The sequence below is a fragment of the Phalacrocorax carbo genome, chromosome 3 (genome assembly GCF_963921805.1).
Source record: "Phalacrocorax carbo chromosome 3, bPhaCar2.1, whole genome shotgun sequence".
NCBI classification, from domain to species: Eukaryota; Metazoa; Chordata; class Aves; order Suliformes; family Phalacrocoracidae; genus Phalacrocorax; species Phalacrocorax carbo.
Genome location: NC_087515.1, coordinates 66,219,735 through 66,247,575, shown reverse-complemented (window position 1 = coordinate 66,247,575; position 27,841 = coordinate 66,219,735). Strand labels below are relative to the sequence as shown.

The following is a 27,841-nucleotide window of genomic DNA, read 5'->3' as shown; positions in this document are numbered from 1 at the left end:
GGGGCACCCCAGGAGTTCACCTGTGAGAAACCCTCAGCCATGCTGGACGTGGAGCTGCCATCTTCCTACCCCTCATCTGGGGGTCCTGCAGAGCTCTGTCCCCTCCCCACCTACTACTCCACCTCTCTAAAAAATACCTCAGATGTCTTGGTCTAGAAACACATAGATGACACACAGGCCTTTATCTCCTGTACATGAAATATATACAGAAATCTCCCATCACATCTAACCAAGCCAAAATCAACACCTGAAGGAAAATTCAGCTCATTAAAACTGAACCTAGCCCACATCTGGGTTGGGGAAGGAATCCATCCAAATCTAGTAATTGTGTAATATCCCATCTGCTGTCGCTGAAAATGCCTGCCCCTCCAATTTATGAAGCGTTTCACAGCTTTTGGGTTCTTCTGCTCTTCCAAACAGGATTTGAAGAAAAATAATGGCAGAATGAAGCATGCACTGATACAGTTGTTCGTTCCCGTCCCAGCAAAACAAGTGACAGGGGGATAAAAAAGCCAACACAGGTGTTCTGCTGCCCCCACATGGCCATGAATAGACCCAGGCAGAGTTTTAAAATAAAACATTTGTGCTTCTTCAGAATACATCAATTCACTAAGCCTATCGTTTTTATGTGTTTCCTTAACTCATCTCCAATTGGGTGTACTTGTTCCAAATCCATCAGATGACGAGGTTCCCAGCCTGCCTGGTAGGTCTGCCCTGCAACTGGGCTGGATCCAGAGATTTCAAGGTTCATCACGCACTCAGGCCTCAGCTCTGGGGTACAAGTTATTTTCAAAGTCTTCCGAAAGAGAAAATCAGCTTTCAGCCAACTTGAGACACATGTATCAAATGCTCCTGATGAGCAACTCACTCTGGAGTGACATCTGGAAAGGGGAAGGGGGAATCCATCCCCCACTCTAAGACCTCTAGAGCAGTCCCTGGTATGACTCACACAAAGTGAGGACACCACCACCACTATTTATTCCAGTGACTTCTCTCACCAAAAAGTACTTAAAGAGAGAGAAAAGACTGACTTTTTGAGCCATAATGTAATACATGCTGTTGGCATTTTTATTTTTACTAAGAAAAGTGCAAATCCCAGTATTAGGCTTGGCCAAACTCTGGAAAGGAAAAATAAATCCTCTCTGGAAAATGTACTCTTGAAAGGTACACTATGCAAAAAACCTATCTTAACCTTAATATAAAAAATAAAGGTATGGATTAGTAGTCAAGGCCTAGAGACTCCTCTAGACCGTCTAGATCAGTTTTACAAGGTATTTCAGCCCTGCATATCATACCTCAACACCTCTAAAAAGGTTATAAACTGTACAACAAATAAAATTGCATTTTCTATTAACCCCAAATCTCTCTCTGTATTTTCTTTTCGGTGTACAGATGAGCAGCTGAGCAATTTGCTACTCCATTCTTTCACGTCTCATCAGTAATAATTTTTCATCAGTTTTTTGTATTTTAGAGGTGCCTTTTTTCCCCCCAGCAGCTCTGAAAAAATATCCCAATTACTCATTAGCTCTTCTCAGAATACAGGCATTTATGAAACTCCACACAGTTCTGTTCATTGTGAAATTCAGCTCAAAACTTGAAAAACAAATCATGAAGGGCTGCTGTAAAAATGCAATAGTAATGTAGCCATCTCAAGGGGCGGGAAATGTGTATCCAACTTTGTTTCTCTTTTTGTGGAATGCGAACAAGATTGTGAGATACCTGATAAAATAAAAAGCTCTGTAAATGAATGAGGGAAAGTTGCCAGTGGTTTTACATTTTGGTGACAAACCTTTCCAGCAGTTTGTTCTCTTAGAAGTCACTCCCAGTCTTTATCAATGAAGAATGATGCTGTCTGTGATATAGCCAAATCTTTGTGTAGGGATATGAAAAACACCGTCACTGAGGCCTAGAAGTGACAAAAGGCTGTAATTTCAAAATAGTTACAGAACAAGTCTTAGGATGATTCAGCTGCATACCATAAAACAGGTTATAATTAAAACATTTATTGTCTCTGTGTTTCATAAGAATTTCATGACCCCATGGCTTAATACCACCTAACAGATTAAAGGTGCTGCCTTAGGCATTCAGTGTGCTGTAGCATTAGTCCTTATCTGGTATCAGTGAAGCGCAATATGGATTGGTACGTGGAACATACTGCTTATAGTAGAAATGGGCTGATCCCCATGACAATATCACCCTCACAACACGCTTGCCACTTTGTCCATCAAGGTAATTCACCAACCACAGGTACAGTCATATATCATCCTTTCTCCAATCTGCCTGGGAGATATTTTTGAGACAGGAATACTCAAAAAGCTTTAGGATCCATAAGATAAGCAAGTCATCTGGCTTAGTCCAGGTTGACTGTGTAGTCCCCACTGATCTTCTCATTTAACATGAAAGGCTGAATTCAACATTAGCATTTGGGATGATTATTTTCAGCTGTCTTTGATATTACTGGACCAAAGCTCAAGAAAAAGATGGCCACAACAGCAGCCTGTGTTCCAGAAAGCCATTTACAGAAACAAATCACCATAATTTATTTTACCCTAAATCGCTTTTGTTAACATACGTCAGTGCTTTATTGTGATGGTTTTGACCTCAGTGAAGAACTCGTAGGAATCCTTTGCTCCCTCCCTTCCTATGCCTGAGGCTTTCATTCCACCAAATGGCAAGTTCAGATCTCTAACAAGCCAGCAGTTGGTCCATACCAATCCAGACTGCAGTCTTTGTGCCACCCGATGAACGCGTCCCACATTGCTGGACCACACAGTGGCTGCCAAGCCATATTTCACACCATTGGCTCTTTCGATTACTTCCTCTTCTGTATCAAATGCTACCACACATGTCACAGGACCAAAGATCTCTTCTTGCATGCAACAAGATTCATCCTTGACTTCAGCAATAACTGTGGGCAACATGAAATAGCCTTTCTGGTTGCCAGTTGGGAGAGCCAAGAAATCCACTCCCTCTCCACAGAGGACTCTGGCTCCTTCAGCTTGGGCTTTCTTCACATAGCTCCTTACCTGGGGAAACATCAGGAAAAAATCACTGCTAAAGGACACCAAGTCCTGAGGGTCCACCTCTCCAGCCTGGGCACATCAACAGGAGCCCCTGAATATCTCCAACTGGATCACTCTGCCTTTACTTCCCTCCTAACAACAGAGGTCATTCTCTAGATTTTGTTGTTAAGTTCTTGTAAAAGTAAGTCTGGGTATTTCTTGCTGTAAAACAACCTTTCTTTCTCTCCAAACATTTACTAGGCTAGCAGGCAACACTGCTGGCCCTTCTTGCTAAGTATTCTCAAAAGGGTAGGGACTCTGGTGAAAACACAAGTGGTCCCAGGGCCTCCCTCTCTTCTTCCAGGAGCTCAGACAGTACTCCACGCTGCGGTTCCATGCCACATATTCCATGCCATGGTTCACTCAATTACTCATAGGGATCAGCAATATTTTCCTACCTCACAGGTAGGCTTGCTAAGTGTTTACATGCCACTAGGACAATGAAGCCATGAATGCTGTAGAAAATCTCATCAATAAATAAAGCTGTTTCCATGGCTGCTGCTATCATATATACCTTGGACACATAGGACCTGCTATTGATCTATTTCTGCAGTTCTGAAATGGTTGCCTGGTTTCTCTCCCTATAGAAACACCACAGAGATACACCACATTGGTAGGTTAGACTTGGAAGTCCTCTGTGTTACCACAGACTGAGGACCTCGGGAAGTGGGTGTCTCTGCCACTCTGCTTCTGAACAGGTCTGGAGAACCTGCTGAGGTGTCAGGAAGCATGACAAAGGTTTGGCCTTCTCTCTCACTCTGCGGTTTTCCATCTGCATCTTGCTTATGCTCATTGTGTCAGATAGTTCAGGGATGTGAGCATCTGCTCTCCTGATGTCTGTCTGACACCATAAAAATTCATTTTATATAAGCCACTAAAGCAGACTATGTTTAACTGTGCACCATCTCAGCTTCCCTCTATACATATGCAATTCCAAATTACTGCAGGCGGTCCTAGGAAACTGTGTCTTATACTCCCCAGAATTTACCAAAGAGTGATATAAAAATAAAACTTTTACCTTGTTAGCTACCTTATTAGGCAAACAAGTGATCTCAGCAAATGCAACATTAAAATCCATGAAAACGTTGTTGAACTCTAAGATTGGTTAGTATAAATTCAGGATTTTGATTTACACATTTTAAATTATTTCACTTCAAATGGGAAAAAACTACTGGTTGCCATTTTAAATTATTTTCCCCATGGAGCTGATTTTTCTGGAGTTCTCACATGATCCCAGGCCACAGGCAACAAAAACCTTAGCAAAAAGATACTTTATAACGGCTTTAAATCATCATCCCTCAGAGCTAATCTTGGAGAGGACATGGTCCTTTCCATAAACCTCTGAAATCACCTTTCATATCCCTCTAGCAGATGAGATGAGATCATGTATACTCCATGTAACATCACCTTTTCTAGATGCTCTTTACTTATCAGTGCTCCCATGTTGACTGTAGGATCTGAGGGGTTCCCAACCTTCCACTTCTTAGCTTCTGCCACAAACCTCTTCAAAAACTCACTGTATATGCCCCTCTGAACAAAGATCCTGGAGGTGCAGAGACAGATTTCACCCTACCAAAAAGAAACAGACAGGAAAAATAACAATATTAGTTCATATTACATTGTATGATTGATGAGCAATAAGAGCCACATCCCAGACTGAGACCTGTGTCCCTGCATCCTCAGGATTGCAAACTACATTCACCAACACTGCAGAATAGGATCTTTCCCAGATTAAAAAAGGAAAAGAGAAGAAAAAGGCAAAACGGCAATAACAGGACTGTACAGTCACTCACTAATGCAAACAAATTTGATTTTTCATTGATTACATGTTGTCTTCTCCAACATTCTTCATAGGAAATGTGATTTCCAATTCTGAATGATCTCTGTCTTGATTTCCTGATAATCCCTTTCTGATACCAAGCTATTTTTCTGAACATTTGCCCTGATACAGTTTCACAGCTTTAGTAATCTCTCCTCAGGGTGATGATGAGGGAAGAGGAACGTTGATAGAATTTGGAGCGGGGAGACTCCTAATTTAATTCCAGCAAATCAGCAAGCTTCCCACTTACTTGCAGCGTGGGATTTGAAACAGCTGCTTTCTGGAAGGATAAGCAATATATATATATTTTTTGAGGTGTCATTTAATGAGACCTTACTATTTTCTGATGGGAGAGTACTAGGAAGAGCCTTTTATTATTGTTTCCCTGCTTGTGGAATAATGAAATTTTTTTCATATTTTTCGATTTGCAGTTGACTACAACATAGAATCTTGAAACAGACCTTGACAATTTAGGATTGGGATCCAAAGGTACGTGCACGTGTGCACGCACACACTCTCAGACACAGGCACACCTCCTGCTGCAGGCAGGGTTTATAGGCTACAGAGGCGGGAGGCACCTGGTTGGCGAAGCTGGACCTCAAGGTTGTGGGGATGCATTGGGTCAAGTCAGCGTCATCAAAGACGATCGCAGGGTTTTTGCCTCCCAGTTCCATCGAGAGCCGTTTGCAGTGTGGAGCACTTTTCTCCATGATCCGCTGGGCCGTCAGTGTGCTTCCCGTGAAGGAGATCAGAGGCACGTCAGGATGGCAGACAAGGGCTTCTCCTGCCTTGGTGCCTGTTCCAAACACCACATTCACCACCCCGTGGGGCACTCCTGATGGGAGGAAATGCACACAGTCATCGTACCCTTTCCCTTGCTCTGCGGGTTTCACTTCACTGTGTTTTGCCTCTGAAGTTAGAAAATTACCAGTAGCTTTAAGGTACAAAGACTGACCCTCAACTTACATAGTAGCTGAAATGCATGATGTTAAACAACTCTGGGGGCCATCAGTTAAAAGATAAAACCAATTCCACTGATCAGTCAAGCTTGCCTAACATCCAGTTTTCAGTCATTCAGGGAAGAAGCAGTTGCCCTCCGGTTTTTCTTAATAGTGCACCAAATACATCCACAACAAAGACACCGACAGCTGATTTGCACTCTCTTACACCCTCATGGTTCCTCTGCTGGCACCACAGACTTAGGACTCCCTTAAGTGGAGTGCAGGAGTGGGAAAGGAGGCACAGGAAGACTTTTCATGAGAAGATAGTGGGAAAAATGGGGCAATAGCTGAGGTGGGGAGAAGGGATAGTACGAGAGCAGGGAGAGCTTTTTGTTCTACAGTGCAGCATTGAGCTACAGCAAACAGTCTTTCCCAAATTCTTTGAGCACGTTCTGATTTCTGCAACAAAAAAAAATGGTGCACAGGCAAGCATTCCCACCCCATTCCCCCTCCCTAGCATGTTATGGGACTTACCTGCTTTCTCCAAGAGCTTGCACATCATCCAAGCCGTGACAGATGTCATCTCACTTGGCTTGGCAACCACAGTATTTCCACATGCAATGGCAGGAGCTATTTTCCAGGTCAACAAATATAGTGGCAAATTCCAGGGACTGATTAAACCAGCTACAAAGCAAAACCACAAAAGAGAGGAGTTTGGTCTGCTGGTCGAGAAGTTACACACCAAATCAGATTTATGAAGGGAATTTGGCTATGGCTTTTATTTCCAGACAATTGTACAACAAATTTGCAGCTAGAAACATTTCTCAGAGGCAGATAATTTTAAAAGATTTGTGCAAATGATCCTAAAGGTGATCAGTCAAACTCTCTGAATAAGTTTTGCTGCTTCTTCGGGGCAGAATCTTGTATTTTTCCAGTAATTTCCTCTGGGAATACTTCCACCTTACATATTTATAGGAAATAGTGAAAAACAATCTGTAACTGTTTGGTGTGATTGCTCACAAAAGCCGTAGGATTTCTCGCTGTTTGATGGAGCAGATACAGTGTGTGATTTTTCCTTATGAGAAAAAATTTACCAGAAGTATTCGTGTTCTCCACTGCCCGCAAAAACTTTTAAATAGGTCCTCTAGGTTAGCTAATTTTATTTTTTAAATAATTCAACTGCGAATGTGGAACATTCATATATATTTAGATAAAACACCCTATAATGGAATTTTTATGGCTTCTATTACTTGTCAGTGCAGCACAGCCACTTTATTTCTGAAGTATTAGCAGCACCTAGCGGCTGAATTCAGCAATTTCCCAGCTAAAAGCTGCTTAGCCACCCGTGTGCATTCCAGTCACAGGCTGAAATGTCACCTTGCAGGCAACTACTGCTCCACCAAAGGCGAGGAGGATCCAGCTCTCCCCACAGGAACAGCAGCTCATTGTTTCTGAGCATCTCACTGATCCACAGCAGTAATACTTACCCACACAGACACACACGTACAAAACACACAAGAAAGATTTTGAGGGTGAGAGCTACCAGGTTAAAATACATTATTTTTAAGGCATGTAAGCACTCTTTTTACCATGAAGTTGCATAACTTCAAAGCCACGTTAGACAGGCCTTTGAGCAACTGGGTCTAGTGGAAGGTGTCCCTGCCCACGGCAGGGGGGTTTGAACTAGATGACCTTTAAGGTCCCTTCCAACCCAAACCATTCTATGATTCTGTGATAACTGATTTGACATAAACTTCGTCAGGGTTTAGCGGACTGGCTGTGTTTAGCACATGATCCAGAGACAATAAATGCTTTTGAAAAATCCTCTTCCTTTGTTGAGCCACTGCTGAGGCAGACACTCTGCCAAACTTTTCAGTGTTTCTGGAGCACCATACCAACTCCCACAGGTGCCCTCGAGGTGTAATGCACGCAGCCCATGGTTGCCATCTCGGTGCACTCTGTCGTGTGATGAAGTATGGAAGAGGCAAAGAATCGGAAGTTGTACACGGCCCGAGGGATGTCCACTGTTCTAGCAAATGTAATAGTTTTTCCTGAAACAAAACCAAGCACACTGCTGTGTTATCATGGGCAGAAACAGTGCTTTAAACCCTCCTCTGAAAGATAATTTGCATGTTTTTAGGGAAATGTCTTTGTCCTGAGCCCAAGCAATCCCTGGCATAGTGCAACCATAGTCAATGACAACGGCTCCCCTGTAGTACTGCATTCCATATATCTAACAACTGAAGTCAAAGTCAGCAATTCTGAAAAGCAAGAATGCCCCAGGAATCCAAAATCAGCAATTTCTGCAAAGTTCATGCACATCAACTCCAATCTGTTCCAACAGTTCATACCATACTAAAAATTTGTACCATATCGTCCATTTCAATATTCAACAAGACATACTATATCTGAGATCAGCAGTTCCAATTTTTACCCTGATCCTTTGACTCTGCTTGTGCAAATGTTTCCAGGTCTTGTTCAATCAGGTCTGCCAATTTGTTCAGGATCTGAGATCTTTCCAATGGACTTTTTGAGGACCAAACTGGGAAGGCATTTTTGGCAGCTTTGACAGCAGCTTCCACCTAAAAAACCGAGATGGATGGTGAATGTTAATGAAAAGCCTTAGAAAGATTATCAAACAATCAGCAAATGAATTCATATTTGAGAGATTAATAATCCAGACCACATTTCTGGGAAGACTCCATCTCTTCAGAGTTGTGACTATTGATAGCTTCTCTATTTTTCAGCTCCTCAGGACACTATCCCATAACTCAACAAGTACTATTGAAATGGAGTATCTAGAAAAGAAACTGTCACTGTAACTTACTTTTCTCTAAAATCCAGCAACTTGTGGGCAAGCCTCCAGGCCTAGAGGAAACACCAGACTGGTCAACTGGCACCAGCAAGTGCCACTGGCTGAAACCATGCAGAATCTTGTTTCTCATGGGGGAAAGTGCAAGAATCTCACAGAGCAAATGCAGCCTCAGTCTAAATATCCACCGTCCTTGCAACATGGGGGTTCAGGCACACCAAGCAATGATGAAGGTAAGGGACTGGGGAAGGAACAGACCGTATGCCCTGCTACCCTGTTACTTCCTCTTCCCTTTCCCCTGGCTGGTTCAAGCAAGGACTAAGAACATATTTACAGAATGGACACTCAGAGAAATTCTTTAATCTTACCTGATTACAGCTAGAAACTCATTAATGCCCTCACAGAAAAAAAGCTCCTTTCTAAACTCTTCGGGTTTAGTCATTTCTCTCATCAAACATGTAATGAAGTCTACAGAGATGAAAGATCGTTACATGCATTTATATAGATGCACACCAGTCTTGTCAGTATTTTGCCTGAGATGTACATAACTCTGCATGGTCCTTCAGCCTGACCTTTTCGAATAGTGGCAGATTACCAGCACTTTTCTAAAGCAGACAAGGCTTCAAAGGATTAAAATTCACCAGAAAGCTCCCTCTCCCATCAATCATTTCCTCTGGGATCTTAAATGCAAGTTACCTGCATATATTGATTTATAAGGAGTTCCTTCTTTATGTTTACCAGTCTCTTGGATTACTAGAGACTGTTACCAACATTCTTCCATACTTTAATTAACTACCCTATTTCCCAATTTTTGCATCCTATGTAGCCTCTTCTTTATTGCTTCCAATGTCTAATATATGCATCAAAGTGGGCTTTTAGCCAAAGCTGTCTTAGATGGTTTCCCAAAACTTTTGCTCATAAATTTCTTCAGCTTTTGGAAATCTGCCAAATTCAATAACTAGGATGATGCTGATATAATACTAATCAGATCATTCTGACCTCTCCTAATGTTGCCATAGTGCTGGTTCCCGTGCAGTCATTGAAGGCTCCTTTTCTCCAATTCCACAAACCCGAGATCCAAATTCGTTCCTTCAGATTGTGACGGGTGTTATAAAAAACATCACAAAATAATTTATAGACATTCCAGTGATATTTTACTAATTAGGCACAAAAGTTCAAACAAGTGAAAAACCTTCCTCCCCGTGCACATTAGAATTTATGGTCTCCCTAAAAATAAGGACCAGAGTTTGAGAGCCAGAACGATACTGGTACAGAGGCCAAGATGGGAAATAAACCAGCTCGTACAAGGTCACATGGATCACTGGCCAAAGTCAGAAACCTAGACTCTTGCAACCGTAGTTCGACAACCTACTGCTCAGGTGCCGAGGCGGCAGGCTGCCAGCCACCAAACAACTGGAGCAGGGCCAAAGCAGGCCTGGGAAAGGGGAACTGCAGCTTCTTGAGTGAGTCAGGTGTGGATGACATGCTACCCTGAAAAGGTTCACCCTCTGAAACCATACCACCTTTACTAATTAACTTGTTCTTCCACCCTCCCGTCATTAGGTGCCATTGTGGTGCTGCTTCTCATCTGTCCTCTCCTCTGTGGCCTTTTCCAGCAGGTGCTGCGTGCTGATGTGAAGTTAAGGCTATCTGCATTTTTAACCCTCCAGTGGGTTTAGAAGAAGGAAGAAGATGTTGCATTTTCACAGAAAGCAGAAGAGAAAATTAGCAAAGGAAGGAATGAAGTGGCAGTAGATTAATCTAAAAAGAAGGCAAGAGGAAAAAAAGGAGAGATTTGTACAGCAAAAGTAAGAGAGCATACAAAGGTTAAACAGTTACTTAGTTTGACTAGCAAAAAGGAGCAAAGAAAGTTGAGCCATGAAGAAAACATGCATAAGAGTTCAGCTATGAACTCATGTGTCTGAAACGCTTCCTTCTGCTTTCTGCTTCAGCACAATACAGACACAGAGAAAGAACACACAATCCAGGCCTATTGTAAAAGGTTGATACCAAAATTCTGAAAACTACCCTCAGGACATGATGTTTGCTTTCTCAGGGGATGATGCACAGAAGCAAGGTTCTTTAAAGAGAGATTTTAAGGAAATATTTGCCAGGACTAATTTGCCCTCACCAGCCTGTCTTTTGGAGATCCAGGGCACCTATCTGGAATTTAAAACATCTAGCTGGGGGACAAATTAACCTCTGAAAAGAAAAGAACATGCAGTGTTTTTGAGCGAAACTGGCTGAAATGGCCACTGCAGCTGACCTGGTGTTAAATTCCAGGGTCAGCAACAGATTCACTCTCTGTCTGTGTTCTGCCTTCTAACCTTCTACTAAAATTAACCAAGAAAAAAATCCAACTGGACATTGACCCTTGCTAGAAACCAGCATCCCGAGTTCTTTGTTGAACCTGGGTCTAGACACTTATTTTGATATCTCTAGATACCCTTTAAGTAGTATGTGATTGCATTTTCCCCTGCAGCATATTCCATCAGTCACCAGCAGATATGCCAGTTCTGCAGAGCCAGACCTTCTTGTATAGTTGTCTAACAGCAGGAATAAGGCAGTCTCCAACTTTACAGTTCCTGCTGCTACGCACAACCACTAACTCAGAAAGATGAAAGAGAAAAGCCATTGCCTTTAATATATTTGAACTACATCTCCAGAATGATCCGCAGCCTACTTCTGTTAGGTTGTTCTGGCATTCTCACATCTCTCTTGTTTTAATGATTTTGCAAATGAATCAACAGGAAGATTTGCACCTGCACATCAAAGAGAAGTCTTTTCAGGCATAATTAGGGTTGGAATGAACTTACACAGATGTATTCTAGCAAACCCAACCTGTTACTCTTCAACCCTTGGTCATGAGCATCTAGCAAATATTTACCTAGTTGAAATTACAGTGCAAAGGTTTCTGCTGAGAGAACTGAAGAGAAAAGACGTCAGTAGGACTGAAACGCAAGTGAAGGGAACAACTACACACAGTAACACTTTGTTTTAAAAAATGTTTTTAAAATACTATACGCTGCTTGTCAATATTTTTCAAGCCCTTTGCACTACCCAAGATTTTTCAGCTGTAAATCTGAAACACTATGTTGGATACACACTTGTAGGTCCCTTATAAAGTAGCATCAATGAAACTGCAGCTCCCCAGATAAATGTCACATTGCCCATCCACAGGTAAACATGTATAAGGTACCAGGAAACATTCATCCCATTAGAGACCACAGGACTTGGAAACATTACACTGATGCAGATGACAGGCTACGTTATAAGGAAACACACACTCATTGCAGCCACTTCATCACCTCCACTTAATACCCGACTGCTAATACCAAAACCAGAGAGGTCTATAAGCTTTTTACCATTTTCAGGGAAGAGTCAGCAAACCAAAAATCCTTTTAAAGGACAACTGCAAACCATCAAGACACGAAGGGAGAACACATTTAGTTGTATACATTGCGTTTAAGTTTTTTCACAGAAGAGATCAATAAACCCTTTTCTCTCTTACAGATTGTTTGTACTTACAGCCAGTCTGAGCGTTATTGTGAATTTATGTACAAGATACCTCCCACGTGAGCTGAAGGAGCTCCACTGAAGTTACTTTGTTGATTTACACCAGCCTAAGATACAGCCTGTAACTTTCTAACAGCAAAATGTAAAAAAATGACAGTATTGGCTGCTGCAGTAATAGATCACACAGTGCTAGAATACAATCAAGAACCTACTCATTTAAGCATTAGTCTTCAGCATTTTTCTGTTCTCTCACCCTCAGCCTCCTCCACTCAAAATAAGTTACGTGCATTTAATGTTTACACTTCTTTATACATTTGAATAGTACTCACCTCTTCTTTGCCACTGTCTGGCACCCTGCAGTAGACATCTCCAGTAGATGGATTATAGGAGTCTATGTAGGAGGAACAAGGAACAAATTTGCCACCTATGAAGTTTTCCAGCACTAAGAGAGCCTTTGAGTGAGCCATCATTAGCTGCTTGCTTCATCTGTGTTTTTTTTTTTCTACAAGGGCATCAGTTTAGATTAGTAGGTTTGTATGTATTTGCAGAGAGACTCTGAACTCCTCCCCCTCTCTCCGTCTTCCCTGCACCACTCACTCATGAGTGGGAATGAACCCTGGAAACAACAGCAGAAAAGAGGGAAGGGGGAAAAACCTACCATTTCTGTAACACTTGGTTCCTTTCTAGGAGTTGAAGCAGGAGTTGAATTAGCTTAGTTGTTCAAAAACAGCTCCCCTCTGCCTGTAGAATCATAGGATGGTTTAGGTTGGAAGGGACATTTAGAGGCCATCTAGTCCAAACCCCCTGCAGTGAGCAGGGACTTCTTCAGCTAGATCAGGTTGCTCAGAGCTCTGTCCTACCTGACCTTAAATGTTTCCAGGGATGGGGCATCTACCACCTCTCTGGGCAACCTGTGCCAGTGTTTCACCACCCTCATTGCAAAAAAATTCTTCCTTATATCTAGTCTGAATCTACCATCTTTCAGTTTAAAACCGTTACCCCATGTCCTATTGCAGCAAACCCTGCTAAAAAGTTTGTCCCCACCTTTCTTATAAGCCCCATTTAAGTGCTGAGAGGCCACAACAAGATCTCCCTGAAGCCTTCTCTTCTCCAGGCTGAATAACCCCAACTCTCTCAGCCTGTCCTCATAGGAGAGATGCTCCAGCCCTCGGATCATTTTTGTGGCCTCCTCTGGACCTGCTCCAACAGATCCATGTCTTTCCTGTGCTGAGGGCTCCAGAGCTGGACGCAGCACTCCAGGTAGGGTAAGTACTGAAGAAGGGGAGGAAAAGAATGGTTTGACAGGGAAATTTCTCCTTATACCAGTTTTTCAAGCTACAGTCTGAAGACATTTTGCAACAACAATACAAAATAATTCAAGACTGAAACACCTAGCCAGGGACCTGCTCTCTGTCCAGTAGACAGAGAGAAAAGACACTTGGACTAGCATATTTACAGCTCATGTTCACTGCTTTGTCATCATCAATATGATGATCAATATGCCACTGTCCCCCGTAACATCCTCATAGGTAAGCTTAGGGAGTGTGGGTTAGATGAGTGGGCAGTGAGGTGGAGAATGACAGAGCTCAGAGGGTCGTGATCAACAGCACAGTCTGGTTGGAGGCCCGTAACTAGCGGTGTTCCCCAGGGGTCTGTTCTGGGTCCAGTCCTGTTCAACATATTCATCAATGACCTGGATGAAGGGACAGAGTGTACCCTCAGGAATTTTGCTGATGATACCAAGCTGGGAAGAGTGCCTGATACACCAGAAAGGTGTGCTGCCATCCAACGAGCCTGTCCAGGGACAGGCTGGAGAGCTGGGTCGAGGGGAACCTCATGAAATTCAGCAGAAGCAAACGTAAGGTCCTGCACCTGGGGAGGAACAATCCCAGGCACCAGTACAGGCTGGGGGTTGGCCTGCTGGAAAGTGGCTCTGCTGAGAAGGACCTGGGAGTGCTGGTGGACAGCAAGGTGACCATGAGCCAGCAACATGCCCTTGTGGCCATGAAGGCACACGGTATCCTGGGCTGCATTAAAAGGAGTGTGGCCAGCAGGTCAAGGGAGGTTATCCTGCCCGTCTACTCTGCCCTAGTGAGGCCACATCTGGAGTACTGCATCCAGTTCTGGGCTCCCCAGTTCAAGAAAGACAGGAAACTATGGAGAGAGTCCAGCGGAGAGCTATGAAGAAGATCAGAGGAGTGGAGCATCTCTCTCATGAGGAAAGGCTGAGAGACCTGGGTTTGTTTAGCCTGGAGAAGCAAAGACTGAGGGGGGATCTTACCAATGCTTCTAAATACCTAAATGGTGGGTGTCAAGAGGATGGGGCCAGACTCATTTTTCAGTGGTGCCCAACGACAGGACAAGGGGCAACAGGCACAAGTTGGAACACAGGAAGTTCCACCTGAATATGAGGAAAAACTTCTTTCCTGTGAGAGTGACAGAGCAGTGGCACAGGCTGCTCAGAGAAGTTGTGAAGTCTCCTTCCCTGGAGACATTCAAAACCCGCCTGGACGTCCTGTGCCCCCTGCTCAAGCAGGGGGATTGGATGAGGTGATCTCCAGAGGTCCCTTCCAACTCCTACCATTCTGTGATTCTGTAATACTTTTCCTTGTAACCCCCAAAACAATTGTTCTGCCAAAACAAAAGATTTTCAACATAAGAAACTCTTTTTTCCACCAATATCCCCAAACATCAACCAGTGTATGCAGCTGAGTGGCCCTTCAATTCAAAACACCTGAGAAGCACAATCCTACCTGGTACTGTTGTATGTTTTCAGAAATCCAGTCTTTAAAAAAGAAGCAAAACGCTGGCTTTCATCCTTTCCCTTTCACAGATATTCCAGTGGAAGCCACCTTACTATAGGGAAGCATGTTACATATAATTAGATTTTTCTTTAACTTCCCAAGAACCCAAACTACCCAGTAAGAGCTGTGTAAAAGAGATTTTTCTCCAAGAGAGAATGCTTAGATTATCAAAATGCTCTAAGATTGCATGCCACCTCCTTGCACTCCAGAGAGAGCCAAAACTCATCCGTATTAGAGAACAGTCTGTTGTCGCTAGGAGACTGTGAATACCTCAGTCAGCAATTTAGAAAGTTTTTGCACCCTAGACCACTGCCAAGCCATCAAATGTCTTATGGGTCAACATGTGAACATATTTTGATCGAGTAAAGGTGATATGACTTTTTTGCACAACAACAGACCGTTAGCATCAACTAACTGGTACTTATGGGCAGAGGTCAGATCAGCGCTGAATGGTAGCGAAGTCATGCTGAAACTGGATTGGTTAATACCACCGGCTCTCCCAAGCTACAAACAGGGAGGGCATGCAGTTGCTTTTCTGTTGTAACAGAATACTGAGTCTCAAAATTTAATGCAACATCTGAGAAGGGTTATCAGAGGCTCATCCCATATCACACTTCCTTGTCCACAAGCAGCAAGGAATGTAACTGAAGTCTTAAAACTGAAGACACATTCTTCTGCCTGTATCACTTCAGCTGTCCCGACTTAAAAGCAACCTAAACATTTAAGGTTTGAACGCACATTCAAGTGGAACAGGTTCAACGCAGGAGCTTGGCAGTACAAATCTCTGGAATCCAACAGGTGCACTGAAACCTTTGCAGCTGGCATGTTGAAACTGGTAAGTATTTAAATGCCGTTTCTGGACTGTAAAAAGACATAAGAAATAGTGATAATTCATAAGCTTCAGTTTTGGCAATAGCAGTTTTCAGATATTTCAGATTCATAAGATTTTACAAAAGTAATTTCCACAGAAAGCGTTGCTGACACTTCTACAAATATGCCTGTGGTCAACAGCACAATTTATCTATGCAGCCAAGTGCAGGTGTCTGCTGAACTGGGGCTAAAGTATCTAAGTGCCAAAAAGTTACCTACCAAAAAGTCATGTGGGAAAAATATGTATGAACCATACGTGACTTTGAACTAAGCACGAATATTGGCTTTTTATGTTCTTCACTACATACGGCACAGCTCTATTTCAGTTAACCCCATTGACTGATACTCTGTAGCAAGTACTTCAGCTCCTTCCCCACACTACTAACTATGGTCAAAGTAGAGTTGTCTCCACCCTGCATTAGTGTACAGGTCCTGAAATACTTGAGGTTCTCTCACACTTCCTATTGAAAAAAAAATAATCTTCCAAGTTGCAGTAAAGTGTGTCTGTCCTGAGCTTATGCTGGAGGAAGCAGAAAGACCCTTTTCTCTTCAGCTGGGAGCTTTTGCCTGCCCTATTACTGAAAAGCAGAAAGGAGTTACATGCTAGAGCCAGATTGTTGTGCTTACTCAAGCCTACATCCCAACATTGATCTGTCAGCTGTTGTTCAAAAGAGCACTAAGTCTGGATGAAAGAGATGTGTATGCATAGTGGCTGCACTGAGTAATGGGAGAAAAACTGAAATTATTTCCACAGAAAGACAAGCCGCATGCCAGTTTCGCATTTTAACTCATAAGTTTACTCTGAAACTTCTGAGTTATGGCAAGTAAAGAATGATTTAACACAATTCGGAAGTGTTTAAATAACAAAAGATGAAGGAGACAAAAGTTATGCTCAAACTTATTTTATTATTCTTAGAGTTTAAAAAATAAAATTAGCCAATGGTGGCACAGCTTCCACTACACAGCAAAAGAAAACTTCTTTTAAATAAATTTTGGGGCAGGGGAAACAATCCTGGGATAATACTACATGCCATTCTCCTGAAACCAGAGTAATAGTTCTTTTTTCCCCAAATACACGTTCAGCTCAAACCTAAAAATATGTTAGACCAATAAAGTTACTTTACTGAATCAATGTGCAGCAAAAAAGCAAATAAAAGAAAATATGTAAACAATTTATGTCTGGAAGTAAGGAGTTTGTTTCATGATGACTCATCATCTTTTTCTCTAATTCAACTTTCTAAGATTTTTCCATCAAGCTCTTTAAGGGCTAAGTTCCACGTGGAGAAGCTCATGAGATTCTTGAGATTGACAAGTGCAACATTAGCAGTTCCTTGTCAGTTGGTATCTTGTTCTGCAGTGGGATAGACTGATGAAGGGCTCCCGAGATGTCTCATACGATTTAACTTTTTTCATCATCATCTCCCCAGTTAATTGCACTTGTTCATTCAGGTGAAGTAAACTGGACTCCTGTTTAAGGGTTTGGATATCTGACTGCATTTTGGTTGGACGGAGGAGGTTCTGGCACCACTGTCATTCTTTAATCTAAAAATATAAGCAAATGGAAAAAAACCCTATGGTGAAAAATTTAAAATGATCACAGCTTTTTTCAACATGATATAGTTAGCTGTGGAAAAAATAATTCCTTTTGCTATGAAATTCTCTGGAACAAGACCACAAGTACTAAAACACTAATTCCCAAATAACAATCAAAGAGTTATTTAGTCCCCAGTTCTACAAACATTGGGCACCATAGATCTAAATAGGACCCAATAACTTAAATTTAATGAAAAATGGGTGCAAGATTAAAGCCCTAATTCTGGATCCTATTTAAGACCAAATAGATTGTTAAGAGCATTAAAGCTCCATAAGGCCCAGAGCCCCTGACACACCTAGCCCATCATTCCTATGCACACAGGGAGAAGCCACAAACTCTCACACTCTAGTTCCAAGTTTTGACATTAAATGATGTTCCGCTTTAAGTCTTAGTACCAGAAGCTGGCTAATGTGACTAAATTTCTCTCCCTCAGGCCTAGAATTAGAACTTAAGTTCTAATCCAAGAATCATAGCAGATTTTTTGAAGTTACATTTGTATTTTTTGCTCCTAAAAGAAGACAAAACATTTATATTTAGCCCCAGAGACCTTGCTTCTCTCACAGAGAATCAGAAAGTGTCTATAGGCATCAGTAAGAATCAAACATACAATTGTCTTTAATGGTAACAAAAAAAGATCTGGGACCCAAACTAGCCACCATAAAAATGGCCAACGCTTCTTATTTACAAACTACTTCTGGTATATTTATACAGGTAATTAGATTTCAGAAAAACTGATGTATATTCAAATAATGAAGGGTTATTCTTTCACTTGAGAAAGGGGGGAAAAAAGCCAACATTCAAAAATTCTAAATAGAGTAATTTTTGCTCCTAATAAATTGACCAGAACCATGGCAACATTTCCTCACAACTTGCTGAAGCACTGTCTCCAGCAGAATAAATTCACTTTTTAGGACAAAGGGTGTAAAACAGGTCTTAACCATAAAAACTAAATGCTATGTGAAAGTTAACACCGTTCCTTTACAGTATAGAAAGTCTGTTACAAAAATACCATACCTCTGTGACAACTCCTGCAGCAATAGTGGAACCACCGTAGCGTAACATAAACCTCCCAAGCTCTTTAAAATCTTTATACAACTCTAGAGCAACAGGTCTTTGAGTTTGTAGTTCTATTAGAGCATTCTGTCCTTTAGTCAAGAACCTGTAGGTAAATAAGCAGAAGACTCTATTATAACTATTTGCATGCATAAGTGAAAAAGAGAACAGTGAATAAATGGAAAAAAAACAATTTAAAAACCCAAAAGTATAATGATCAAGTTTGATTTCAAGTATAACCCAAGCCACCAGACTGAAAACTCATTTGCCTGGAGCACACCTTTTAAAAAGGCATCTGGAGTTTTCTTTAAAAACTTCTAGAGAAGGGCATCCACCACAACATTTAGCAAATTGTTTTGAAGCTAATTATCTCATTAATACCTGCTTTTTTCATGCCTAGTAGAACTCAAGTCTTGTTTCAAACCCAACGACTGAAGAGCCAATTCATTGCTCTGTACAAGTAATGAATTTTCTTCCCATTACCTTTCAGCAACAGTTTCAGCCACACAATTGCTGGAAAAGGATTATTCTGATAATATTGTATGTATCAAACAGCATTTCCACCCAAATACAGCTTTAAATAACTAGGGGGATGTTCCCATAGTTTGACTTCTATGGGAAGACTCCCTAAATCTCTTTTTCTCTGACCCACTGTCTAGCCAAGTTTATTTCAGACAGTAACCCATCTCTAGAATTATACCAAGGATTCCATGCTATTACAGGAAGAAAACAACCAAAAAAAAAAAAAATCAATCCTTTGAGGCTGGTGATCTAGGATTCACTCCCAATTCTGCAAGTGACCTTAGGCAAGTCATTTTTCTTCACGGGTGCTCAGCATTTATCAAGTAGACAGGAGGGATTTCACTTTGTAAAGCACTTTGAAATCTAAACATTAAACCAACTAAAACAATGAAAGCATGTTCTTATAAACACATTATTGCTTCATAATAGAAGCTGTTTGATATAGCGTATATTAATCAACAGTCAGTCCATTTCTTGAGTAATTATTACCTATGCAAAACACTTACTTAGGTTTTTTCTTTGTCACTTCACCCGTACTTTTGTGCAGGACACTCAACAGTCTTCTAATAGTAGCAGGTTCACTTACGGTTTGATAGTGTAAAAGCACCTAAAAATATTTTTTCACTTATTAAATATTCTACAATAATCACAAATCCTAGATATTACTACTTGAAAACATCAACTTAAGACTGATTTTTTTAAACAAATGCTTATAAAACTTTTCTCATGTGGGTCTGCCTCACATTCAGTAACTGTTCCTAGTTCCTAGACTTTGTGATCTCTATGGATACGTCAAAGGTCATGTATTAATTCACCATAAATACATCTTTCGTTCTTAAGTGCTTTGCTTCTGCCACTTCAGTGCAGTTCCATAGCATGAACTGATATTTATTTTGAAAGGTATCTTACAACTAAATGCATCATCATACTCCCACAAGGCATGAGCTTTCTAAAGGACAGCCTAGCCTGACTGTGGTGGAACTCACGTCCACTGAAATGGCTCAGCTATGTATTAACATCCATCAAGAATATGCACAAACAGCCACCACAGCCCCTTACATACTCTTCAAATTACAGAAGAATCCATTTCCTCTGAAGAGACAGAATAACTTCTGAATGCTAAATGCCTCTCATATTCGTGGGACGTCGAACATGGAAAGGAAAAGTCCTGAGCAACCCTGTAATGAACACAGGAACTTTCACAGAGACTTACAGGAAATCCTTTAGTGACTGGAACCTCAATATTGAAAATGAGAACCCGAGCTCTGAAACGAGTGCAAACTTTGATGGGTTCCTTGGGATCACAAAATACACAGCCAACACTACAAGAGAGGAGAACAAAAGAAACTGATATATATTGTGACGTACAAATGTTAATCACTGCACTGGAAAAATATTTAAGACAAGCAAAGCAAAGACAACACCACTTCAATATAACTCGGGGGGGGGGAGGTGGGTGTACACGGGGTGGAAATCAGCAACACCATATTAAAGCCTGTAACGAAATTAATTCCTAGACAATGTCTACGGTATTTTGTCAGTATGCATGAAGAGGTCTGTCTAGTTCAGTGAACAATTACGTCCATTGCTAGTCAGTTTCTAAAAATGTCACTGTTTCCTGTGCGTAGGTACTTTGAAGAATTAGACTTTCATTCAGAGATTAATTGTTCCAGATCAATAGCATAAAATACTGCAGGGTGCCCAAAATTGCAGTACTGCTGCCTGTAAGTCAACTATTTTGTAGATAAAGGAACACCATAATCAGGACACTCTAAACTTAAGCTCTCAGCGGTACTCATTTCCAAAAAACTCTACACAGATTCACAAGAAAGCTGGTGCTCGTTACAAGTCAATAAGGTAGACTAGACACAGCTTTTTCACAGTGGCTAGCTTTAGCCACCTAAAATTAAAGGAAAATTAATCCCACCCAGAAAAACATGACCAAAAAGAACAAACAGTATGATTAAATGTATACATCAGATGTAATCAAACTTCATCAATATCAAGACGACTTAAAACTTCCTACCTTTTCTGACAAATTTAACATATCTCCAAAAGATGAATGACATCAAGGTAACGAATTGACTCAAGCCTTCATTCAACAAGTAGAGCAAAACTTTCTTCCCCCCCCACCCCCCACTTACCACAGAGAATCACACCCCATTACGAAATGGCAATACAGAAAAGCCTCCACTTTTCCCTTAAAAGCAGAGCATAAATTTGCAAAACTATCAATGCAAGGAGTTTTTTAAACAGTAGCTTGAAGTTTGCTTCTCTGAAGTCCAACTGGAATGTAAAAAAGATGAACAAATTATCGATCCAATTTTCTAGTCTGAACAACAAGTGACACTTACCTAAAAGCTTGAAGCTAACACTTCGCATGAAACCTACAGACTGAAATAGGCATGAAGAGTTTTGCTGTGTCTCACTGAATGCATCAGACCCCCCACAAAAAGGGTCAGGAAAACCTTTACAGGACAAGTGTTACAAACAGCTAAATGTGTTGAATGAACAGTTTCCATCAATTCCACTTGCCCAGATTTACTTACTAGCACACAATGGCAATTGTTTGGATGTGTTTTGTTATAATGATTTACAATTCCATACGTTCTTAAAAAAATCTTCCGTTTTATGTAGCAATAAGGATTTCCTTAATTCAGCAATTCAAATGTCCAAGGAAAAGTCTTCAGTAAAACGGCTTTGAAGGATACCAGTGTCATTACCAGGGCAAAGTATGAAAACTAACAGTATTCTTCTGAGGTTGCCGTTGTACGTGTAGCAGATGTTTCCAACGTTTGTACATGCAAGCCAGGTGATATGCATCACTTTGGTTTTAAATATCCTGGTAGCCACATCATTCTTCAAGTAAACCGCTGATTGTTAAGTGTAATAGTTATAAAGCTTTTCATTAAAAACAAACCGTTACTTAGACTGAAACCCAGTTTTGCTCACTTGATTTTGATGATATCCATGCCGGTCAAAGTGAGACTAACGTGATCTCCTGCTGCAGCCCAATCAACTGGTTCATCGTGCAGTGTGATTCCTGGAAATGAGTAAGAACAGAACCTCACAGTGAAGTACCTAGGTTCTGAGCTACAAACAAACAGCTCTGTTCGGGCCATTTGTGCTTCATCAACCATTACTCATCAATTTTCAGTATGAATGGGTTGAGAGTAAAAGCTTTTTAACTGAGAAGACTGAGGAAGCTTTTTTCCCCCCTTGGTAAGGACTCACTATTCTCTCACCCCACCCTGCACAACAACATGGCTTTATTTAAGACAGAGGAGGGGACCTGGCACTTGTCACACAGCACAGATGACGCAGTCCTGAAAATGCCGTAGTACTAATATCTCCGTATCTGCCCCACCCATCCTTTGAGGCACATGCACGCCCTAGACCGCATCTTTCATATACTTTAATGGTACTATGTCAACTTTCATTTACCTTAAGTGGGTTTGCTGACTCTTTCATAAAAAAAGCATAGCTGATGCCTTTCGTTCACGACATCGCGTCTACTAGAAAGCACCTTTAAAAGTAATTTTATTCTGATTTTGATGTATTTTAATTGCTTTAAAAGATAACCTGGCTGGTGGGTGAGGACAAAACTAATCGCTCCTGACTTAACATTCTGAGGTTTCTGGTAGACACCAAGAAAGAAAAAAACCCACTTTTTCAAGAATACTGCATAAATTTGTAGGATCTAGTTCTATTTCACTACAGACTGTATTTATTGATTCGCAAATCTGTTCCCAAAACCACCTGTCAAAAACGTGCCAGAAAGCATCATGCAACTACAAGCATGTTAAGTAATGTATTTTAAGCAGTGTTGATAATCATTTCACACATAGGTGTCATTCTCCCAGAATAAATGCAACTCAGCCTCTTGAAATGAAATACTGAATCCTAATGCGCACACTACCTTTAGTAAGTGTTGTAGGATAAATTATATTATCTCTTCTTTACATTATATATAAATAATACATTGTTAATGAACTAATACCATCAACCTTCACCTGGATTTCAGCCATACGAGAGGCAGCACCGAAAAAAAAAAACAAAACCAAAACACCCTACAGAATTGTACCATTGGGGATACTCAGACGAAATACATCTCTTTCCATGCTACTTCTTACACTCCCCAAACAGAAGACTGACTACAGTGGTCTGAAACCCATATTCATCCACATTATTTTAACATTTCTGTGCATGCAAAGAAGGTGCTTACAGTTGTACAAACTAGCACACTGAAGAGCTTCCCAAATTAGCACTAAATGAGCTGGTTCTGGAACAGAACAGGACAGTCAAACCAGCACGTCGCTGAATTCAGGTTAAATAGTTAGATACAGAAAGCTATTAGTTTATTTTGAGGGCTTAATTTTTTATTGTATTGAAATTTAAATCCTATTTAATTTGCTTTTCTAGTTGTTCAGGACAATTATATCCTGAAAGTTTGTATATTATGAAAGTATCAGTGACAAATCTCATGAACAAACAGCAGAGATCCAATCTGCAAGCTTTTCCCCCATCTAATTCGTAAGATTAATTTCTAAAAGTTGTTCAACATCCTCACACTTCCTAACAGCAGTAACACTCCACAGCAAAGCTGAATATTAATGATTCCTGTACTGCATATTTTTATAGACATTGTTGGAACTCAGATGTTTTCACAGGCTCTTCATAAAGCAATGTCAAAAGTCATGAGGCTGTAACATTTGGAATATCTGATATGGTAAAAAAAGGTAAAAAAAAAAACATGCAAGATTTCACATACTCTTCATAGACATATTTATACAGACACAGTCACATCTAAAGAAATTCGTTTTATGCTTTCACATTTTATGTTTGACAGTTAGTATCAGTTTGACAGTCTGTTACCATTTCAGTAACTGCTTCTAGCCCAGTATTGACCTGAAAGTAAACACGCTTCTGAAGACTGTACCTTTTGCAGTGCAAGTTTCATTGGGAGGCATTGCCAGAAGTCGTTCTCCAACCTGAATATAGCCTGCTTCTATTTTACCAGTCACACAAAATCCCGATCCTTGGTCTGTAATAAGCACAGTAATAATTTCAAAAGACTTCATAATAAGGTCAGTTTCCCATCACAAGTTAGCCCTTCAGCAGTGCATAGGTAAGTTCTTAATACAACAAAGACAGAGTTGTTCCCCCCCCCCCCCCCCCCCCCCCCGCCAAGTAGAGTGTTGAAGTACTTGCAAGTTAGCCAGCTGTGCATCATAATGAAAATGAAACATTAAATTCAAAACCTCTAGATCTTCTGTTTTTCAGAACTAAGGGAGAAATATCCTTCTTTACACTAATGTAGGTACATGAAGACATATTTTTTAGTTTTGCAATATTAGATTGAGACCCTTAATTTCTAGCAATTTTATTTAATTCAGCACTTTCTCGCTACAATTACAGATAAACAAACATACCACAAGCCTTTCATAAAAATTCCCACACATACAGGTGCAAATTCCTGTGCCATTTACTGTTTAACTGAGTCAGAATCCTACATGCTCTGTCTGCATATTACTTTTACTCCTGGCAAATCAAAGGTTGATTCCGTCCTATTTAATATGAGGAGCTATTATAATTGTGGATGACTTCAGTATTTCTGAATAAGAGATTCACAAAGTTTTTCTTCTTCAGTGTCCTAATACTCTGTTCATCGTTTGATTATGTGAGTTATTTTCAATAGATGTGCTACACGTGCACATTTATGCACATACACCTTAAGAAATGCCTCATCTCCTTGGCATGTTCTTGCAGGTGTTTAAAAAGAATCTTCTGAAGTGACTCTACAATGACATTTTCAGTATCCATACAAACAACAAATATATCTTTTGCTGAACATTAGAATTCAGTGACAAGCAAGCATCTTAGTATTTTGTGTGCCACATTAGATTAAAAGCTGAAATTAAAGTTGAATTCAAAAGAAGTTGACCTCAAATCTTGAGGTCACACACTACCAATTTGCTCTTTTGCATTCATCACCATTATTCATGAGTGCTTCCATCTATCTAGCTGGAAAAGTATTACCAGTATGCCTGCAAGCTAGTTTTCCGCTATTCATTCCAGCAAATGAGATGAAGTCAATGAACAGGTGACATCAGATGTCAAAGGAACAGAAAACTGGAGAAGCAGATACTTGCTAGAAAAAGAATCCCAACTCACGGCACAAAATACCACCTCAATATCATGCACAAAAGAACCTGAAGCTGGCTCTGCAAGCACTTGCAGGCAACCAGAAACATGAACTGGTTCCAGGTTCCCAACCACTCACAAGCACAATCAAGAACCATTTCTCTTTTTTTCACACCATCACCAGCTCTGGCTTGGTAAACCAGTGTGGTGTTTGAAGCTTTGTCCTCGCCCATGCTGATTGCTTCCTGCAAAATGTCAACTTCCTTCAGCTCCCCATGAAATCAATGCAAGCACAAAATGGATAGTGGGGGACAGAATCAGGGTATGAAAAATGGCCCAATTTCTGTGTATCGGGGTAATCAGGTTCTGCCAGGACATTCCTTGTCCTCAGGATTTGGCTGCTGGACAAGGCTTTTCTAAAGTCAGGTCAAGTCATACCCTAGACAGTAATATGATGGGTAAGTGGGGACTGATGCAGTGGTGAAGCAATTACAGGGACCTCTTGGATCAGCAGATAGTTTGTCTGGAAAGAATATGATGAGGGCTATGGAGGACAAAAGCTAAAATCAGGCTGAGGTAGATGACTCATATGTGTGGGTAACCTTTAATAAAGGGGTTTTCCAAACTACATAAGAGTACACTCAGCACTCTCACTTTTTACACACTTCTATGGAGAGCTCCTCCCGAGCATGAACAGGCACTGGAATAGAGCTCAGAACAACTGTTGCTTCATGTACTTGTACCTGCAGCTACTTCCTCTGGTGACATCCAAGTTAATTAAGTTTTGAGATCACAAAGTAAAAAAAAAAAAAGCCTAAAAAACACCTAAAAAGCCACATTCAGTAATAAACCCTGTATATGTAAACTGTCCTTTCCAAAGCCATTATTTTTTGCACACTTTAGCAAAAAGTCAGACTTTTCCACAGAGCATATTTAGTCAAAATTGCTCCTTTTGTGAAACTTAGCTCAATACAAAAATGATTACTGAAACAAAAAAGTTGTGATAATATTTTGAAAGATCTCAATCAATAATCCTAACACTTTCCCACAGCTCACAAAATCAAAAAAAAAACCAAACAACAAACCAAAACCCAACACAGTGACGGCCTAGATGACGAAACTAGTGATAACAAACTAGGGTAAGTTCTCATGCAAGGTTTCAATATTTAACATTATGGCTTCAGTACCTTAAGTCGCTAGCCCAGGGCATGTACAGCATCTAGTGTTTTCTCCAAGACTCACATGAAAATTGCACAAAATTTACTCTTCCAATTACAATCAGTATTTTGATCTGGTTTATTTGTATTTCCCCTATAAACACCCTATATAGAGAGCAAGATTTCTTTGAATATATTAAATTCAACAATAATATTTGATTACAAATATTTATAACATTTCAAATTATGCTGTCATTTTGTTCACATTTCTCAAGGGACCTATGGAATGTTTCAAATGGGATGAGTAACAAACCTTATTTCTTCTAAATTACCTGTAAATGTAAATGGATTTAATTGAAAAAAATAGCAAGTTTACCATGGAAAACCTCAAAGGCTCAAGGCAGTCTATTTTCTCCAGAAAATGGGAATAAGAAAGGGTTATAGTTACTTGTCCGTATCTCTATTAGTGCTAGGGAATAGCAGCTAGCTGCATTTCATTAAACCCTTGGCTGGTTGTAACAGTCTCACCTCCACCCCCCTTTTCTTCCAATTCACCCCCCCAAATTTTTATATGAAAATGAAGGAATTTATCATTACTCACAGCTACAACAATGAGCATTAAAGGAACCATTCAAATTTTTTTAAAATCTAGGAGTGAAAGGTGAAAGAGCCCGAAGTCACACTTGTAAAAACTTTGAGAAACATTCATTTAGGCAACAAGATCCAGTTTGGGAAAGAAACTCCCAAACTCTGTGCTACAGAACCATCAACTCATTACATAGCCAATTAGCTGGTCACACAGATTTTCTTCCACAATTTCTTTTCCAGTATGTTTCTCCTTCAGGGGTACTATCTAAAATTAACAAAGAACAGTGCTTGAAAACTTATATCCCTGTTCAAGGCTACTGATACACATAGAGCTCCTACTTTAAATCTTATTTTTACATCATTTTTCAACACGTGTGTTAAACGTCAGTGAAATGATAGCGAAAATATTATAAAAGCAACCAACCTTTAAAAACATCAGCAACACACATCCTAAATGGTTTATCCACTGATCTCTGTGGTGGCTTGAAAGAATCTACAAATAAATTGGTAAGATCTTTTAGAATTTCTGTATTCAATAGTTATCTCAACAACTTCTCACTTAAGGATAAATCAACTATACTGCACTCCAAAAACTTTGTCCCACATTTCCCCCAAAATAAAGTTCTGACATACAGAGGACTAAGATATACCAGTTTTTAAATGAGGAAAACTGCACTCACCAATTTGCTCTAACAAACACTTTCCTTTATACCACTGTGTGAGGTCACTTAACTGACCCCTTGTGACCAGATTTTCACCACCAAGACCACTTGTTGGGATAAAAGCCACATCCGATTCCTAATTAAGAAAACAAACAGAAGTTAAGCATACACTGACAGGATCTTCTAGCAGAAGCAAAAGGTGCTTTTTTTTTTTTCAATATTATGCATCCAAGCTATAAAAGAATAATTGGCACATTCCTATTTCCCCTGGAAAAGGCCGATTACTTTGTTGATCCA

At 40.5% G+C, this 27,841-nt stretch overlaps 2 protein-coding genes across 5 annotated transcripts in view; both read right to left on the bottom strand.

Moving 5' to 3' along the window:
* Positions 1-1,649: 1,649 nt before the first annotated feature.
* Positions 1,650-12,722, bottom strand: ALDH8A1 (aldehyde dehydrogenase 8 family member A1). Its single transcript, XM_009508081.2, has 7 exons — positions 12,480-12,722; positions 8,257-8,404; positions 7,718-7,873; positions 6,357-6,506; positions 5,460-5,716; positions 4,470-4,631; positions 1,650-3,026 (listed from the first exon to the last, which is right to left on the bottom strand). Exons 1-7 carry the CDS (start codon positions 12,618-12,620, stop codon positions 2,574-2,576), a joined length of 1,467 nt encoding a protein of 488 aa, XP_009506376.2. The 5' UTR covers positions 12,621-12,722; the 3' UTR covers positions 1,650-2,573.
* A 3,988-nt stretch (positions 12,723-16,710) lies between these two features.
* The window catches only part of HBS1L (HBS1 like translational GTPase), a 66,129-nt gene continuing 54,998 nt past the window's right edge, over positions 16,711-27,841 (bottom strand). For all 4 annotated transcript variants that reach the window (XM_064447232.1, XM_064447234.1, XM_064447235.1 and 1 more), the window contains 8 exons: positions 27,563-27,680; positions 27,307-27,375; positions 23,933-24,037; positions 21,946-22,036; positions 20,207-20,315; positions 19,500-19,600; positions 18,433-18,577; positions 16,711-17,366 (listed from right to left, as the gene is read on the bottom strand). In XM_064447232.1, coding sequence (XP_064303302.1) covers positions 17,355-17,366; positions 18,433-18,577; positions 19,500-19,600; positions 20,207-20,315; positions 21,946-22,036; positions 23,933-24,037; positions 27,307-27,375; positions 27,563-27,680 — 750 coding nt within the window. In that variant the 3' untranslated portion in view covers positions 16,711-17,354. The remainder of the gene's footprint in view (positions 17,367-18,432; positions 18,578-19,499; positions 19,601-20,206; positions 20,316-21,945; positions 22,037-23,932; positions 24,038-27,306; positions 27,376-27,562; positions 27,681-27,841) is intronic.

Bases quoted from the DNA above. Each gene is read 5' to 3' on its own strand.
- ALDH8A1 (XM_009508081.2), bottom strand. From the start codon at position 12,620: ATGATGGCTCACTCAAAGGCTCTCTTAGTGCTGGAAAACTTCATAGGT. The intron at 5,717-6,356 runs GTAAGTCCCATA...TCCTCCCATCAG, and splicing joins CAAGCTCTTGGAGAAAGCAG to GAGTGCCCCACGGGGTGGTG. The intron at 3,027-4,469 runs GTGATGTTACAT...ATGTTTCCCCAG, and splicing joins GTAAAGAGCATCTAGAAAAG to GTAAGGAGCTATGTGAAGAA.